This window comes from Anomaloglossus baeobatrachus, chromosome 12 (genome assembly GCF_048569485.1).
Source record: "Anomaloglossus baeobatrachus isolate aAnoBae1 chromosome 12, aAnoBae1.hap1, whole genome shotgun sequence".
In the NCBI taxonomy this organism is placed as follows: Eukaryota; Metazoa; Chordata; class Amphibia; order Anura; family Aromobatidae; genus Anomaloglossus; species Anomaloglossus baeobatrachus.
Genome location: NC_134364.1, coordinates 106,291,617 through 106,307,690, shown reverse-complemented (window position 1 = coordinate 106,307,690; position 16,074 = coordinate 106,291,617). Strand labels below are relative to the sequence as shown.

At 43.2% G+C, this 16,074-nt stretch overlaps 1 protein-coding gene across 1 annotated transcript; it reads left to right on the top strand.

Annotated features, from left to right (window-relative positions):
• Nucleotides 1-13,180: 13,180 nt before the first annotated feature.
• LOC142257628 (olfactory receptor 12D1-like) lies at nt 13,181-14,128 on the top strand. The gene has a single exon (XM_075329765.1). It carries the CDS (start codon nt 13,181-13,183, stop codon nt 14,126-14,128), a length of 948 nt encoding a protein of 315 aa, XP_075185880.1.
• Nucleotides 14,129-16,074: the final 1,946 nt, after the last annotated feature.

The following is a 16,074-nucleotide window of genomic DNA, read 5'->3' as shown; positions in this document are numbered from 1 at the left end:
ATCCACCTGCTCCTCAGCACCCTCTATGATATCTATTTGGCCTAACATATACAGTAGTAGTCCTCATTAAATATGTATTTACAAAAATTAACATATTTTAGGATAAATGATAAGAATCAATGTTTTCTGTTTGCTCATATCCAACAATGTATCATGAATAGGGATGATCAAATACTTTGATTAAACAAAGTAAAATGAGGATGTTTGGCGCTGCAGCACTAGGCTGTGTGGTGGAGCCATACTCACGGATTCCAGCGGTCAGCTGTTCCAGGACTTTGTTTAGCCATTCGAGGGGGTGCTCTGCTGGCAGCGTGGTCAAGATCAAGGTATCTAAATGGAGAAGGAAAGCAGAAACTCACTCTGGTAGATGGCAAATTTTATTCTGCAAGTGCAGACATTAATACTAGGAAAGGGGGGAGAGAGGGGTGTGCAGGGGCGGCAGGTGGACGACAGCTGTTTCACGCCCTGGCTAGCACTTTGACACACTGTCACAGCCTGTAGTTCTGTCAAATACCATAATACAGTTAGGTCCAGAAATATTTGGACAGTGACACAAGTTTTGTTATTTTAGCTGTTTACAAAAACATGTTCAGAAATACAATTATATATATAATATGGGCTGAAAGTGCACACTCCCAGCTGCAATATGAGAGTTTTCACATCCAAATCGGAGAAAGGGTTTAGGAATCATAGCTCTGTAATGCATAGCCTCCTCTTTTTCAAGGGACCAAAAGTAATTGGACAAGGGACTCTAAGGGCTGCAATTAACTCTGAAGACGTCTCCCTCGTTAACCTGTAATCAATGAAGTAGTTAAAAGGTCTGGGGTTGATTACAGGTGTGTGGTTTTGCATTTGGAAGCTGTTGCTGTGACCAGACAACGTGCGGTCTAAGGAACTCTCAATTGAGGTGAAGCAGAACATCCTGAGGCTGAAAAAAAAGAAAAAATCCATCAGAGAGATAGCAGACATGCTTGGAGTAGCAAAATCAACAGTCGGGTACATTCTGAGAAAAAAGGAATTGACTGGTGAGCTTGGGAACTCAAAAAGGCCTGGGCGTCCACGGATGACAACAGTGGTGGATGATCGCCGCATACTTTCTTTGGTGAAGAAGAACCCGTTCACAACATCAACTGAAGTCCAGAACACTCTCAGTGAAGTAGGTGTATCTGTCTCTAAGTCAACAGTAAAGAGAAGACTCCATGAAAGTAAATACAAAGGGTTCACATCTAGATGCAAACCATTCATCAATTCCAAAAATAGACAGGCCAGAGTTAAATTTGCTGAAAAACACCTCATGAAGCCAGCTCAGTTCTGGAAAAGTATTCTATGGACAGATGAGACAAAGATCAACCTGTACCAGAATGATGGGAAGAAAAAAGTTTGGAGAAGAAAGGGAACGGCACATGATCCAAGGCACACCACATCCTCTGTAAAACATGGTGGAGGCAACGTGATGGCATGGGCATGCTTGGCTTTCAATGGCACTGGGTCACTTGTGTTTATTGATGACATAACAGCAGACAAGAGTAGCTGGATGAATTCTGAAGTGTACCGGGATATACTTTCAGCCCAGATTCAGCCAAATGCCGCAAAGTTGATCGGACGGCACTTCATAGTACAGATGGACAATGACCCCAAGCATACAGCCAAAGCTACCCAGGAGTTCATGAGTGCAAAAAAGTGGAACCTTCTGCAATGGCCAAGTCAATCACCAGATCTTAACCCAATTGAGCATGCATTTCACTTGCTCAAATCCAGACTTAAGACTGAAAGACCCACAAACAAGCAAGACCTGAATGCTGCGGCTGTAAAGGCCTGGCAAAGCATTAAGAAGGAGGAAACCCAGCGTTTGGTGATGTCCATGGGTTCCAGACTTAAGGCAGTGATTGCCTCCAAAGGATTCGCAACAAAATATTGAAAATATAAATATTTTGTTTGGGTTTGGTTTATTTGTCCAATTACTTTTGACCTCCTAAAATGTGGAGTGTTTGTGAAGAAATGTGTACAATTCCTACAATTTCTATCAGATATTTTTGTTCAAACCTTCAAATTAAACGTTACAATCTGCACTTGAATTCTGTTGTCGAGATTTCATTTCAAATCCAATGTGGTGGCATGCAGAGCCCAACTCGCGAAAATTGTGTCACTGTCCAAATATTTCTGGACCTAACTGTATATAGCATCCTGGTGGCGGCTTCATATCTTACAGTGCTTACATAGTGTCCTGCTCATACTAAAACACATTGTCTGTGTTACCAAATTTTAATTAATAACCGGTGTTAGTGGCTGTTTTTCTGCCTGAAGCAAAATACTTTCAAAGCACCAAACTAGCATCCTGGTGGTGGCATCTTCCTATCTTACAGAACCTACATAGTGTCCTGCTCGTACTAAAACACAGTTTGAGTGACAAAACTAAATACTAAAATAAAAGTGTTGTCAAACACTGTTTTCTTTTAGGGCTGAAAGTCATTCACAACATCATTGTCAACTCCTCCAAGTGGTACTTTGTCCAATAAAGGTACCTTGTGGTTTTTAGACTTACAGAAACAGCTATCGTGGGGAACTATTAACACAAGTTTAACAACCCGGTATCAGTGTCGTTCCACTGCCTGTACAAATGGTCACATTACACTATTCATCTTCAAATAATCAAACAAAAAAATGTGAAAAAGAGGGGGTAAGGGCCATGGATGAGGTGGTAGTAAAAGTGGTGGTCGCCCAAGCAGTGTGACCGAGCCAAAGAAAAAGGTTTCTGCTTTATCTACCTCTGCCTTCCTATCCCAATTTTCTTGTCCACGTGGGAAACAACTCTTGTGCCCTGAACAGTGCGAACAAGTAACGAGTTGGCTAGCAGAAAATGCCTCCAGTTACTTGTCAAGTAGCAAATCCGAAGGGTCCACACAGACAGACTTGAGTAGCCCAGAGGCTAGGCCATCGAATCCTGAGCCTGGTCTTCCTTCCTCTAAACATCAGTATTCTAAGGAAACATAAAAGCAGGTTACTCTGAGGAACTGTTTACAGGACTCTTTGACCCTTCTTGCCTCTCACCGTGTAACACCACCAGGTGAGGCCGTAGTGTCCAGTGATGCACAGATCTTTGAGCACCCAAGGCTAGAATTAAGCCATGTTTTTGTCCGTGACATGCTGGGCAATCAGGTGGAAGTGTTGGTGGATGATGAGCACATTTGCCCTCAGGTCAGCCTCAAACCTCCATTACCGAAGATGTTGACCTTCAGGAATTTGAAGATGACCTGCTCAATGATGAGGTGACTGATCCAACATGGACAAGTGGCATGGATTGCGAAAGCCGCAGTGCAGAGGATCATGGGCCTATAGTTCGCAAAAAAACTGTAAGAGATAGGGTTTCGACCACTGCCAGAAGTCAATCAACTGTGCACATGACCCCACCACCTCTAGCATCTCAGAGTCCAAGGGTCCTTGCACCACCTGTGCCATCTCAGAGTTCAAAGGTCCATGCTGCGATTGTGTCGGAGTTTTTTTCCAAGAGTCCTTCGGACCAAACGGTTGCCATTTGTTAAAACTGTGAGACCAAGCTTAGCAGAGGCAGAAATACTTCCAGTTTGGGCACCTCCAGCATGAGAAACCATCTGTTAGCCAAACACACTACTAGGTAGGTGAAAAACATGATTTCCAGACTCAAAACACTGCCACTTCCCCTGGGCTGCCTGCTTCCCAAACTAGTGTGCAAAAAGGTGGCGCTGATGCCTCCTTCTCTCAATCTGATGTTGGCCAAACTCAATCATCAACGACCACTTCCGATTTGGTGTCCCAGGGTTTTGTTATGTTGTCCTTACCAAAGACCTTCGAAAAGAAGTGAAAATACCCCGTTACTCACCCAAGGGCAGAAACCATAACTGCACACATTGCACGATTGATAGCCCTTGAGATGTTGCCGTATCGGCTTGTGGGAACAAAGGCTTATCGCAACCTTTTGGTGGTGTTAGAACATCGGTACTCTGTGCCTAGCCGCCACTATTTTTCACGTTTTTCCATCCCCTTGCTCCACAATCACGTGTCCATAAACATCAAACGGAGTCTCATGACTGTCGGCTAGTTCACATTTTGGCAGAGAACAAATACTGGTTATGTACCTTCCTTGACCCACGCTACAAAGACAAGTTCGCTTCGCTACTTGTCGAGGCAAATAAGGATTGTACTACGGAACCATTCAAGAGGGCTGTAGTGGAGCATTTGATGAAATGATTATCCTCAGATCATGCTGACGTCCGAGGTAGTGTGTCATCTCACGCAACAGGATTACAAGAGAGGGCTACGCATAGTAGGAGCAACCCAGGCAGGGGACTAATGTGCCAAAACTGGTCCATTTTTGACAAACCGTCAACTTCCAATCAGATACCGGTTGGGGGAACTATGACAAGGAAGGAATTGTTAAGTAAGATGGTGAGGGACTATATAGGTGACCATATCAGCATGCTTTCAGAGTCTACTGTTCCCTTTAACTATTGGGTTTCCAAGCTCAACACTTAGCCAGACCGTGCCTTATATGCTTTGGAAGTACTAGCTTGCCCTGCTGCGAGTGTGTTGTCTGGGCATGTTTTCAGCTCAGCGGGGTAAATAACAACAGATACTCGCACACGACTATCCACGGAAAGTGCAGACAGTTAGTCGATGATAAAAATGAACCATAGATGGAGTGCCCCAAAGTATCTCAGGCCGCCTGTTAACAAGACCCAATAATAAGCTGTTGAGAGCTATTGGGAGTACCTTCTGATGCTTTGCTACATGGTGTCTGAACCATCACACCCTAGGGGAACTGAATGTATTAAACTCCTTGGCATGTTATGCTCTGTTGCAAATTCTACCAATTTTGTAAATAAAAAGCTGTTGGGAGTACCTTCTGATGCTTTGCTACATGGTGTCTGAACCATTACACCCTAGGGGAACTGAATGTATTAAACTCCTTGGCATGTTATGCCCTGTTGCTTATCCTACCAATATTTTAAAAAAAGCTGTTGAGAGCTGTTGGGAGTACCTTCTGATTCTGTGCTCCATGGTGTTTGAACCATTCCCCCTGGGGAAACTGATTTTTTTTTTTTTTTTAATCATTGGTGTTAGCTAGTGGAATAATGCCTTAGTTCCAGAGTGAAACAACTGCCACTTCCTCGGTGCTGCATGCTTCACAAACTGCGGTCTAGGAAGCAGGCAATGATGCCTCCTGCTCCCAACCTGCTTTTGATCAGATGCAGTCATCATTGACATCAGCTTCGATGTCCCAGCGTGGCATTCATTTGTCCATAAAACATACATTACTGAATCATTTGAATAGAATTTGAAAAGAGGGTCACTTTAGCCTGTGGTGTTGGTGGAGGAGGAGTAGGAGGGCAAGGCCAACACCCAAATGGCCACATTGGCAATAGCACTGTAAAGTGTTATGGAGTACGTATTCCAACTTTCACACTATTGATATAGGGGACGCAAAAAACTACAAATGACTGCCATCCCTCCCTAATGTATGTTACAGGGCCCACCTGAGAGCCCTAAAAAGTCTGATATTTGAGGCCAGCCATTGGCCCTTTCTACATTTGAATAGAGAGCCACAGGAGCCGGTGGTGCTGGTGGAGGAGGAGGACAAGGCCAACACCCAAATGGCCGCATTGGCAATAGCACTGTAAAGTTTTATGGAGTACATATTCCAACTTTCACACTAATGATATAGAGGACGCAGAAAACTACAAATGACTGCCATCCCTCCCCAATGTATGTTACAGGGCTCACCTGAGACCCTAAGAAGTCTGAGATTTGAGGACAGCCAGTGGGCCTTCCTACATTTGAGTAGAAGGCCACTGGAGCCGGTGGTGCTGGTGGAGGAGGAGGGCAAGGTCAACATCCCAACAGACACATTGTAGCTGACTTTTTAAAGTGCTGTCAAATATGTTCCAAAAAAGGAGGTGTGAGACAGACACCAATATAATGTAAAAGTTACAGCCCTTTCTAATCAAAAAAGAAGGAAATAAGTAAAAACGAAATGTGTGAACATATGCTAAAGTGTTTTTTTTTAGGTCGGAGCTTGATTTGACGTTTTATTACAGTGATTAGGCACTAGAAACTGTTTCTTAGCAATTTCCCCTTTTTTTACTTTGGTTTGAGAGCTGTTCTGGCGACTACGTAAACGCCGCGTGCTGCTCTGAGCACGTTATTCCAAGACATCAGAAATGCAGTCAGGCTCCTTCTACAGGCTGTGCCCATACTGTTTCAGCCTTTTCCCATCGATTTCAGCTTTTTCCTCAGTCACCCCAGGTCACCGTTGGGTCCAACGTAAAATTATTCTGGTTTCCCATAGATTTACAGTGGAGGTTGAATATTCGCGAATAGTCGAATATCGGCAAGGTATTCGCCGGATGTTCGTCGAATCAAATATTAGGGTATTCGATCATCCCCAATTATGAGGACTGGAAGGAGCCAGCTACAGATAGTGAGTTAGAGGACATTAGAACAACAGAAGTAGTGCTAGAAACCATAGAGCAGTCTGCGGTATGTATTCTTTTAAGTCAAATGTTCAGTTCCTACAATGTTAAAGTGTTGTGTGGACAAAAATGATGTGAAAGAGATACTGTGTACTGTTCATATGGCTTGCACAAATAAATTCCACACATCCCACCAGGAACCCACCAGCTATCCCTTTTCTTTTGCTCTGTGGAGAAGACTAGGGGGCAGGCCCAGGAGAGAGAGAGGCCGAGTGGAAACAGAAAGAGCCCCTTTCCCATGACTGTGTCGCAGTCCGGCCCAGTTCCCCCACACCTCCCCTCTACATTTCAAGCTGCAAAATACGGTGAGCCTCCATGTCAAGAGAAATGCCAGGATGTGGCGAAAGCCACTGTACAATATAGTTTTGCACCCTGGGGGAGGTCAAAGAAAAATAGTAATATGAATGTTGTGGCATAAAAGGTGAGACAGGGCCATCATGACCGTTGCTACTCTCTCATGGCAAAAAAGGTTTAGTTGACCCCTGCGAGGAATTCTAATCGCTGCTCAACCCAGGTGGGCACGGGTATAGAAGGGGCCCCACCTATTGCAGCAAGCTGAGTAATGTGCAGTGGCACAAAGTGAACAGGCGGGGATGCTGAAAGAGACACCAATTTGATAGGTGTAGGCCAGAAAAAAAAGGGGCTGCCATGGCATGTTAGGCTTGTGCCTTTGTGTAGTGAGCAGGAGAGCAGGATGGAGCCATCAGGAGTGTGAACCGAGCATCAATAGCAGTGGCTTGGGGTTCCATCACATGGAAGCCCAGGGAGAGAAATCTGGCAGAAATGCCAAAACTACAGGAAGAGGTGTTGAGGCCGCGAGGCCTAATGGATCTACAGGGTTATGGTGGGTTAGGAAACCTGGTACCATATGATGATGATGATGATGATGAAGGCCAAAGACACTTCAAAGCTGCAGATACCTTGTCAGCCTAAAGTGAGTACAGGCTGCCTTCGAGGATACAAAAACTAGTGAACAAGGAGGGGTATTTACCATGTTTTGCTTGAAGTAAGGCTACTACACCACAGTTGTGAAAAAAGTATGCAGTTTTTATTATTACAAAAAATACAAAATATTAGGACTCACATGTGATGACAGTTAGTAGTTAGACATACATAGTTAAAAACCAGTTAGATGAGACAGAGAAAAAGGGGGTCCCAGAGAGGGAGACAGGTTACCCCTCAACACCTAAATGGGGAGCAGGCTAGTTTAATAATGTCCCAGATGGCTATATAAATAACCAGAAAAACATAGGTATATCCCCTAAGGTGATGAAATAATAGGATGCTAATACATTAAAAAGTAACCAACAGGATAAGGTCCAATTCAGAGCCTGAACACAGCAGTATGTAACACCACCAGCAAGTACATAACATATTCACAAACAAGGAAAACGTCATACAATGGTGGAGATTGGCACCTGAAGGACCTACCTGTGGTATGTATAGCCCCTAGAGAGAGTAGTCTGTCAGCCTCACATGTGGACCCGGTCCCGACACGTGTTTCGCAGGTGCTTCAACGGGAGACCATGACCAGCAGTGTACCGGCGGTGTATAAATAGGGATAAGGGGCAGGAATTAGCTGTGATAATCCCCGCTGTATCCAGACTCAGCTGAGCACATGTAACACACCAAGACCCAGCACTCGATATGACTTCCGGGTTCCAGGAAATACTTCTGGTGACGTCATACCCAGAAGCCATAGCGCCGAGGCCGGATTGGAGTGCGCGTGCTCAGGAGTCTGTGACAGCGCTGAACAGCGATATCCATCTTAAGTCCTGGCAGCAGTATGGCAAGGAACACAATTAATAAAACAATGATAGTTTCATTCAAAAGTTGCCAGTAATTAGTGTTAATGATGTCTGGTGCTTGGTAAACAGACACCATATATTGTTAAGTGTGAAGTTCCTTGTATTAGGTCAGTATACCATGGGCAATCCAGACAAGCGCTGAACAATAGCGCTCATCTTAAGTCCTGGCAAGAATAAGGGCAAGGAGACTGAATCATGTTACCATGACAATCATAGTCAGAGAACCACACCAACACACCCATAAAGTGACACCTATGGTGTCTGACCATTAGTAAAACAAAATAGACAATGGTTGAGGTTCACTAGTAAAGTTCACAGTGAACGCAGATGTTCATGGCCGCTCCTCCAGGACTTCTGGATATTCAGTTCACATTGTCCATCCCCTATACAGATGGTATATTATACACCGCAGGCATGAAAAGTAAGCTAGAAATAAGAGAGATACAAGAATAAGGGTCAATATGGATCACTGCTAAAAATAATATATACAATTAAGGCATATGGAAAAGCCGATGCCAAGACTTAAAGCACGAGGTACTTATAATAAATTAAAAATAAAACTGATGAATCAATAATAATGAGATAGGGTGAAGAGGGAAACAACTCCATATATCCAAAAGAATGGAAGTAATGTTAATGCTGGGCAATCCCTCGTTTACCCCAGTTGGGGTATGGCCATTTGCAAGCAAAACAGCAGGGGAGAGGGGGAGTCTAAAATGGCCGTAGCTCAGCCAAGACAGAAAAATGTATGAGTTATGAGTTGATGCTAAGAACCAGCGGAGGAGTATATATTATAGGAAGGGTGAAAATGAGAGCCTCTCATTTAGCCCATCAGGAGCAACTGTCCCAAGCCAAAAAATCCATTGGGCTTCTCGTTGTGACAGTCGCTTCATGAGGTCGCCCCCGCATATGCCCATATGTATCTTATCGATACCACAAACCACTAAGCTAGATGGATCGCAATTATGCTTCAGCTTAAAGTGGCATGGTAATGTCTTGAGGGACTCAGTAGACTCAACCTCAGCTGCCGCCGCAATATCGCTTGCATGTTCACGTGTCCTCCTATGGAGTTCACGTGAGGTTAACCCGATGTATATCAATCCACACCCACATGTAGCATGGTAGAAAACTCCACCAGTGCTACACATAATGTAGTGACGAATCTCATATTGTCTGCTGGAGTTGGCTGCCACAAAAGTGGTGGTCCGTCTGATATTGCGGCAGGTGAGGCATGAGCCACAGGGGAAATAACGCCATTTGGGGTGACCTGTATGAAAGGGCAGGCCCGATTTTGGAATGTAGTGGCTGTGAACTAATAAATCGTTCAGGCTTCTGCCAAGTCTAGCTGTCATAAGTTGGCGATCAGAGATCACCTTCCTCAAAACAGGATCTGTCTTAAGCACCCCCCAATGCTTCACAAAAATCTTTTGTATATCATGCCACTGGCTGTTGTAAGGGGAAATGAATCGAGTGGCACCGGAGGATGATGACGAGCTGCGACTGATATAGGCACGGGACAAGGGACTGTTTCTGTTAGGGCCTTTTGCCCTCTGGTATCCTTTCTTAATCCACCTCTGACTGTACCCACGTTCTGTGAATCTCTCCCGCATGTCCACCGCCTGTTGTTCAAAGCATTCATCAGTCGAGCAGATCCGTCTGAGACATAGCAACTGCCCGACTGGAATTGATCGTATGGTTGATGGTGGATGACTAGATGTAGCATGCAGGAGAGAATTCATGGACGTGGATTTCCTAAAAATATCCGTTGCCACCACACCATGTTCCATCACCGATATTCTCAGGTCCAGGAAGTCGATGGTTCGAGTATGGTGAGTGAGTAAGTGAGGTGGATATTATAGCTGTTGGAGTTTAGCTGATGCACAAAATCCTCAAGTTCGGGACCGGTACCTCCCCAGATGACAAACACGTCGTCAATATAGCAAAGCCAGCACTGCGCATGGGAGCTAGCAATAATGCCCCCCCAAACACCTCCCTCTCCCAATAGCCAAGAAAGAGGTTGGTGTACGAAGGGGCAAATGCCGCCCCCATCGCAGTTCAAGGATAGCAACCTCCCTATCGCAGCTGCAAGTAAGTGCAGCCGAAGTACCTCCAAGCCTACGACGTATATGGCAAAGACCCCAATTCCAGAACCCGCTAAGGTGGAGTTGATTGTGGAGGTCATCTGGGGGAAGCTACCGAAGGAGCTGTGGGTAAAGGCCTAACTAAAGGTACTTGGAGGAGAAGCGGTCGATGACAAATTCACCTATGGTGTAGTATGCTTTCTCGACTGCAGAAAAGGTTACAGTTTCATGCAGGTGGAACAGACTGGGGACCAGATATATGTAAATGCTGGTTCAGTGCGCCCAGGACATACTCTCCAAGAAGGGGATCAGATGCGGTATATTAAAGAGGACGGCCCCAGTAGATAGTTTGCAGTGGCAGTTATGCTGACCGGATTTGAGGCTAAAGGCCCTGTCACACACAGAGATAAATCTGCGGCAGATCTGTGGTTGCAGTTAAATTGTGGACAATCAGTGCCAGGTTTGTGGCTGTGTACAAATGGAACAATATATCCATGATTTCACTGCAACCACAAATTTGCCAAAGGTTTATCTCTGTGTGTGACAGGGCCTTAAGAGTACCTCATTGATCACTTTCCCCCAGCCTGCAGTATCGGCAGCCAAGGCCCTGGTATCTTCTCCATCAGTGGTACTCAACCGAACATACAGAGGCAAGAACTCGACTGCTGATTCACCGATGGCTGCTCCATAGACAGCGTGCCGCACAGCCATGATTCATGTGGCCCAAGAAGGAAATTTGGCTACCATCATATGTCTGGAAGAGCACAAAGAGTGCGGCCATGATTGCTATGTGAGTGGCTGTTGAAGGAGAACTACATCTACAGTGCTCCCCCTTCTTGTGCTTGTTACACAAAACAATTAAGACTAATTCGCATCCTGAAGGGAAGAGGCGGGCCAGGAGAATTGGACCAGAGCAATGATGTACAAGAGATACTGAGCATAACTGTTTGTAAAAAACGCTTGAATAAGAAAACTGAATCCATGTCCATGAAACCCTAAAAGGAAACCCCTGTTTTTTACAAGGGCCTGAGCAGAGGTATGGCTTGCACACACAAAGTCTACACACCCTGCCAGTCACCCCTTTTCCCCTGCTCTGTGGAGAGAATCAGGGTGCATTCCCAGAAGAGAGAGGCAGAGCCGAAACAGAGGGAGCCCTTCACCCAGCCCACGCCAGCCACATGCCCTGTACATTGGCATCAGTGATCGTAAAAATCTTCACTGTTATTTCTATCATTGCTGAGATGTGGGCGTAGGGAGCAGTGCATATTCAGTCTGGATATACATATGTCTAAAGGTGGTGACACACACAGCGACGACGACAACGACGTCACTGCTACGTCACCATTTCGCTGTGTGTGACATCCAGCAACGAGCTGGCCCCTGCTGTAAGGTCGCCACTTGTTGCTGAATGTCCACCTTCATTTTTTTGGTCATCGCTCTCCCACTGTGAAGCACACATCGCTGTGTGTGACAGCGAGAGAGCGACGAAATGAAGCAAGCAGGAGCCGGCATTTGGCAGCTGCAGTAAGCTGTAACCAAGGTAAACATCGGGTAACCAAGGGAAGCCCTTTCCCTGGTTACCCGATATTTACCTTCGTTACCAGCATCCACCGCTCTCGCTGCCAGTGCCAGCTCCCTACTCTCTGCACATGTAGCTGCAGTACACATTGGGTAATTAACCCGATGTGTACTGTAGCTAGGAGTACAGGGAGCCAGCGCTAAGCAGTGTGCGCGGCTCCCTGCTCTCTGCACATGTAGCACAGCGGCGCGTGTCGTTATGATCGCTGCCGTGTCTGCTGTGTTTGACAGCTAAGCAGCGATCATAACAGAGACTTACAAGGTCGCTGTTGCGTCACAGAAAATGGTGACTTAACAGCGACGTCGCTGTCGCTATGTGTGAACCCAACTTAACTAGCCAGCATGCAATACTGCATTATCAAGGGCTTGCAACAAGATAACAGGAGAAGGTAGAGCAATAACAGTTACTGATCCTGAAAGGGCTTCCCAGGCACTATTCGAGGATAGTATTTGTTTTGTACTTGAAAATGACCTGATAGACTCGCTTTAACTATATCTTTTGGTTTGACTGATATTTATGATTCTTCCTATGTTGACCTCAGTGATTTTTTACCTATATGAATGTCAATTTTCTCTTTCTTTTAGTAATACAGTTATAACTAATGACTGAGCAGTGTAATTACTTTAGGGACCTCGTTAGATACAGATTTTGTCCCAGAAGACTTGGCCATCTTTTCTATAAATAATAAATTGTATAATACATTTGAAGCATTAACTTCTTTTGATGTGAGAATTCCGCTATTTTATAGAAATGCTCGTACTTTATTGCCCAACCTTTCAGTATATTTAACATCTTTTTTTGAAAAAAACTAATTCCTCCAGCCTTAAACATAAAATATTAGATATGTGTGATTAATATCCAATAGAACATTTTGAAAATTAGATTTAACAAACCATGCATTTTTATAATTGCATATATGACAATATACTATTTGATATATCAACATTATAGAGGAAAAGCTAAATGTGAGCTTCACATATTATATAAAACGATTTGTTTAATTAATTTTGGAACTTAAATGCTGTTGATAATGGTAAGTGCAGGAGATCAGACATGCATAATCCTTATTAAGCTCATTGATAACTGGTTAACATGAGAATATCCATACCTTGAACTTAACTTTAATGAGATACAATCAAACTGTTTCCTCTTCAAGTCAATGTCCAAATCTCAAAAGGTTGGACATTGATATTGAGACATGCAGAAATGGAAATACACAACTTGTCTTCGGTAGATGGTTTCATTCTGTTGGGCATAACTAATGTTCCAGATCTTCAGATACTCCTTTTTATATTTTTTCTCATATTTTACCTATTTAATTTATCAGGAAATCTTAGCATCATTCTTCTCATTATAATCGAACAGTCGCTATACAAACCAATGTATTTCTTCTTGGGTAACCTTTCATTTTTGGATGTCTTCTACTCAACTACCACGGTGCCCAAGATGCTGTCCGGCTTACTTCTAAATGACAAAAGGATATCAGTCTTCGGTTGTATAGCGCAACTCCACTTTTTTCACTTTCTGGGCAGCACTGAGGCCCTTCTTCTTTCTTCAATGTCTTATGATAGATATGTTGCCATTTGCAACCCTCTGAGATATCATGTCCTTATGGGAAGAGTGTCCTGCATGCAGTTGGCTTCCAGTTGTTGGCTCATTGGATTTCTCTACTCTTTATTGCAAACAGTTATCACTTTCAGGTTACCTTATTGCAACAAAAAGCAAGTTACCCATTTCTACTGTGATATAAAACCAGTTATAAAACTGGCTTGTACAAATACTAAGCAAAGTGAGCTTCTAGTGTCGGCCATTTTTGCTCTTGTAGCTGTCAGTACGTTTTCTTTGATCACCGTGTCCTATATGTACATTGGAAGCCATCTTTTGAAAATTCGATCTAGGCAGGAGAGATGGAAAGCCTTCTCCACTTGTACTTCTCACATCACAGTTGTTTTTTTATATATTGGAACAGCCTTGTGTATGTACCTGGGTCCAAATACACAAAACACATTAGAACAAGACAGACTGAGTGCCATATTGGTCACAGTTATTACCCCAGCCGTAAACCCTCTTATTTACACACTGAGGAACAAAGAAGTAAAGAAGTCTTTCCAAAAGCTATTGAATCGAAATCAACATTGCGTAAAATGTTATTGACATTTTTGAAAATTATTGAAAGGACTTCATCTAGATAATGTTTTAGTTTTCCTTGAATAAAAGTTGTCAATTTAGACTAATAATTACCCTTGTCTGGCAGACATAATGATATTCCATGGCTGTCGGAACCTCATCCTACCCATTGGCATCCCTGGTTTTTCATAGATTTGTAGATCTTACTTGATGTCATGTGCATGTGAGTAGCCTGCCTGGCCAAACAGAAGAGGAACCCAGGATTCAAGAAGGTAGGAGGTTGATTATAAATGTACCATCAGGCAGCTACAAAATGCTCCTGTGTATAAAGGACCAGCATCCTGTTAATTGATTCTCTCATCTCTCATGGATAAATATAGAGTTAGTTTTAAATTTTGGTACTTCGTGAAAAAAATTGGCTAATTTCATGTTTACCAACCAGCCATGATAAGGCATACTTTTGTTTGATGGGACCTTACCTTTCTTAGGCATGGCTCTCCTCGGCCAAGGCCTACAAATTTAAAGGGCACATAGGATCCAGTAATAATTAAACACAACTTTAGATTGAGATATGGAGTGCTCACCGAACTATGGAGACAGTCATTATCTTAGTAAGTGCTCTTCAAAGATGTTTCTTTTTAGCATACAATTTAAAGTACTGACTCCCTCCTAGCAATCTAAGATTGTTTTTAATTATTGTTGGATCCTACCTGCCCGTTCAATTTGTAGGCCTTAGCACAGGAAAAATAAGTTCAATAGCATTAAGTTTCCATCCAATAAAGGTCACCTTGTCATGGCTGGTGGGTACACACAAATTGTCCTATTTATACAACTTTACCTCAATTTTATAAGCATAGTCTATTTGGCAGTAAAACAGATTACAATTCATACTTCGTAGTTGCATATAACTTGGCGCACATAGTGTTCTGCTGTATTTTTGGTTTATAAACTCAGCAGCTTGTACTTTCTCACTTTTGCTGGGAGGTGCTGCTTACAATTTGCTTCTTTGTAGCATACAATTGGAGGTGGTTATTGCCTCCATAAATGACTGATCTCTCCTCCCAATAACCTAAGGCTGTTTTTTTTAGTACTGCATCCTACCTGCTCTTTAAATCTGAGGACTCTTGAAAAGAAAAGTTAAATCTGACATAGTTATGGTCACATCAAGGAAAGTTACACCTAGTCATGGTTGGTGGGCACAAAGAAATGGACCAGTTTCCATGTTAAGAAATGTAATTGTATAATTATAATGTAGATAGATAGTCTGTTGTTTTTTCTGAAAAATGTCCTGAGGAAGGAGGCTGCATCTTTTGAAATGTGTAGACCTGATTGAATAAAAGAAAATTAATCAACAACTTTACGTTTGATGTCAGCGCGGTATATCCCGGTTTCTTCCTTTCATCTCTGCAATGTAGATAGATGGATAGATAGATAGATATAGGATAGATTGATTGTTGGGTATTTTAAAATTTCACTTTATTCAGACATGTCAATGTAACATTGGTGAGTTATTATTACACTGTATTATGCCCATTAGTTTCTCCATGATGAGCAAGGTATCAACAGGTCAAGCACTAAAGCTTCAATTAACTGCATATTTTGCTAAATGAATGTTCCAGGGGTCGACAAAAGACAGAAGAGGTCACTTTTATAACAACAATGCATGATCTGCTCTTTGTGTTTAAAACAAACATTATGGCTACTTTGGAGGTGGACATGGGCCCCCTGAACTCTTGGGATCCTGTGCGGCTACACAGGAGGTCCCAATGTTGTGTCTGCCTCAGAAATTTGCCATAGCTGTCATCCATACTAATGTAAACTGATATGTCAAGTACCTTCAAACTTATTTTTGCAGATAAGGATATTGTGAGTTAATGCCTATCACTAAAAAAAAATTCCATCAAAATTTAAATTGATTTTCCCGCCACTTTAACAATTGTTTTGCATGGGCCAAGAGTGATGAATGGAAACTA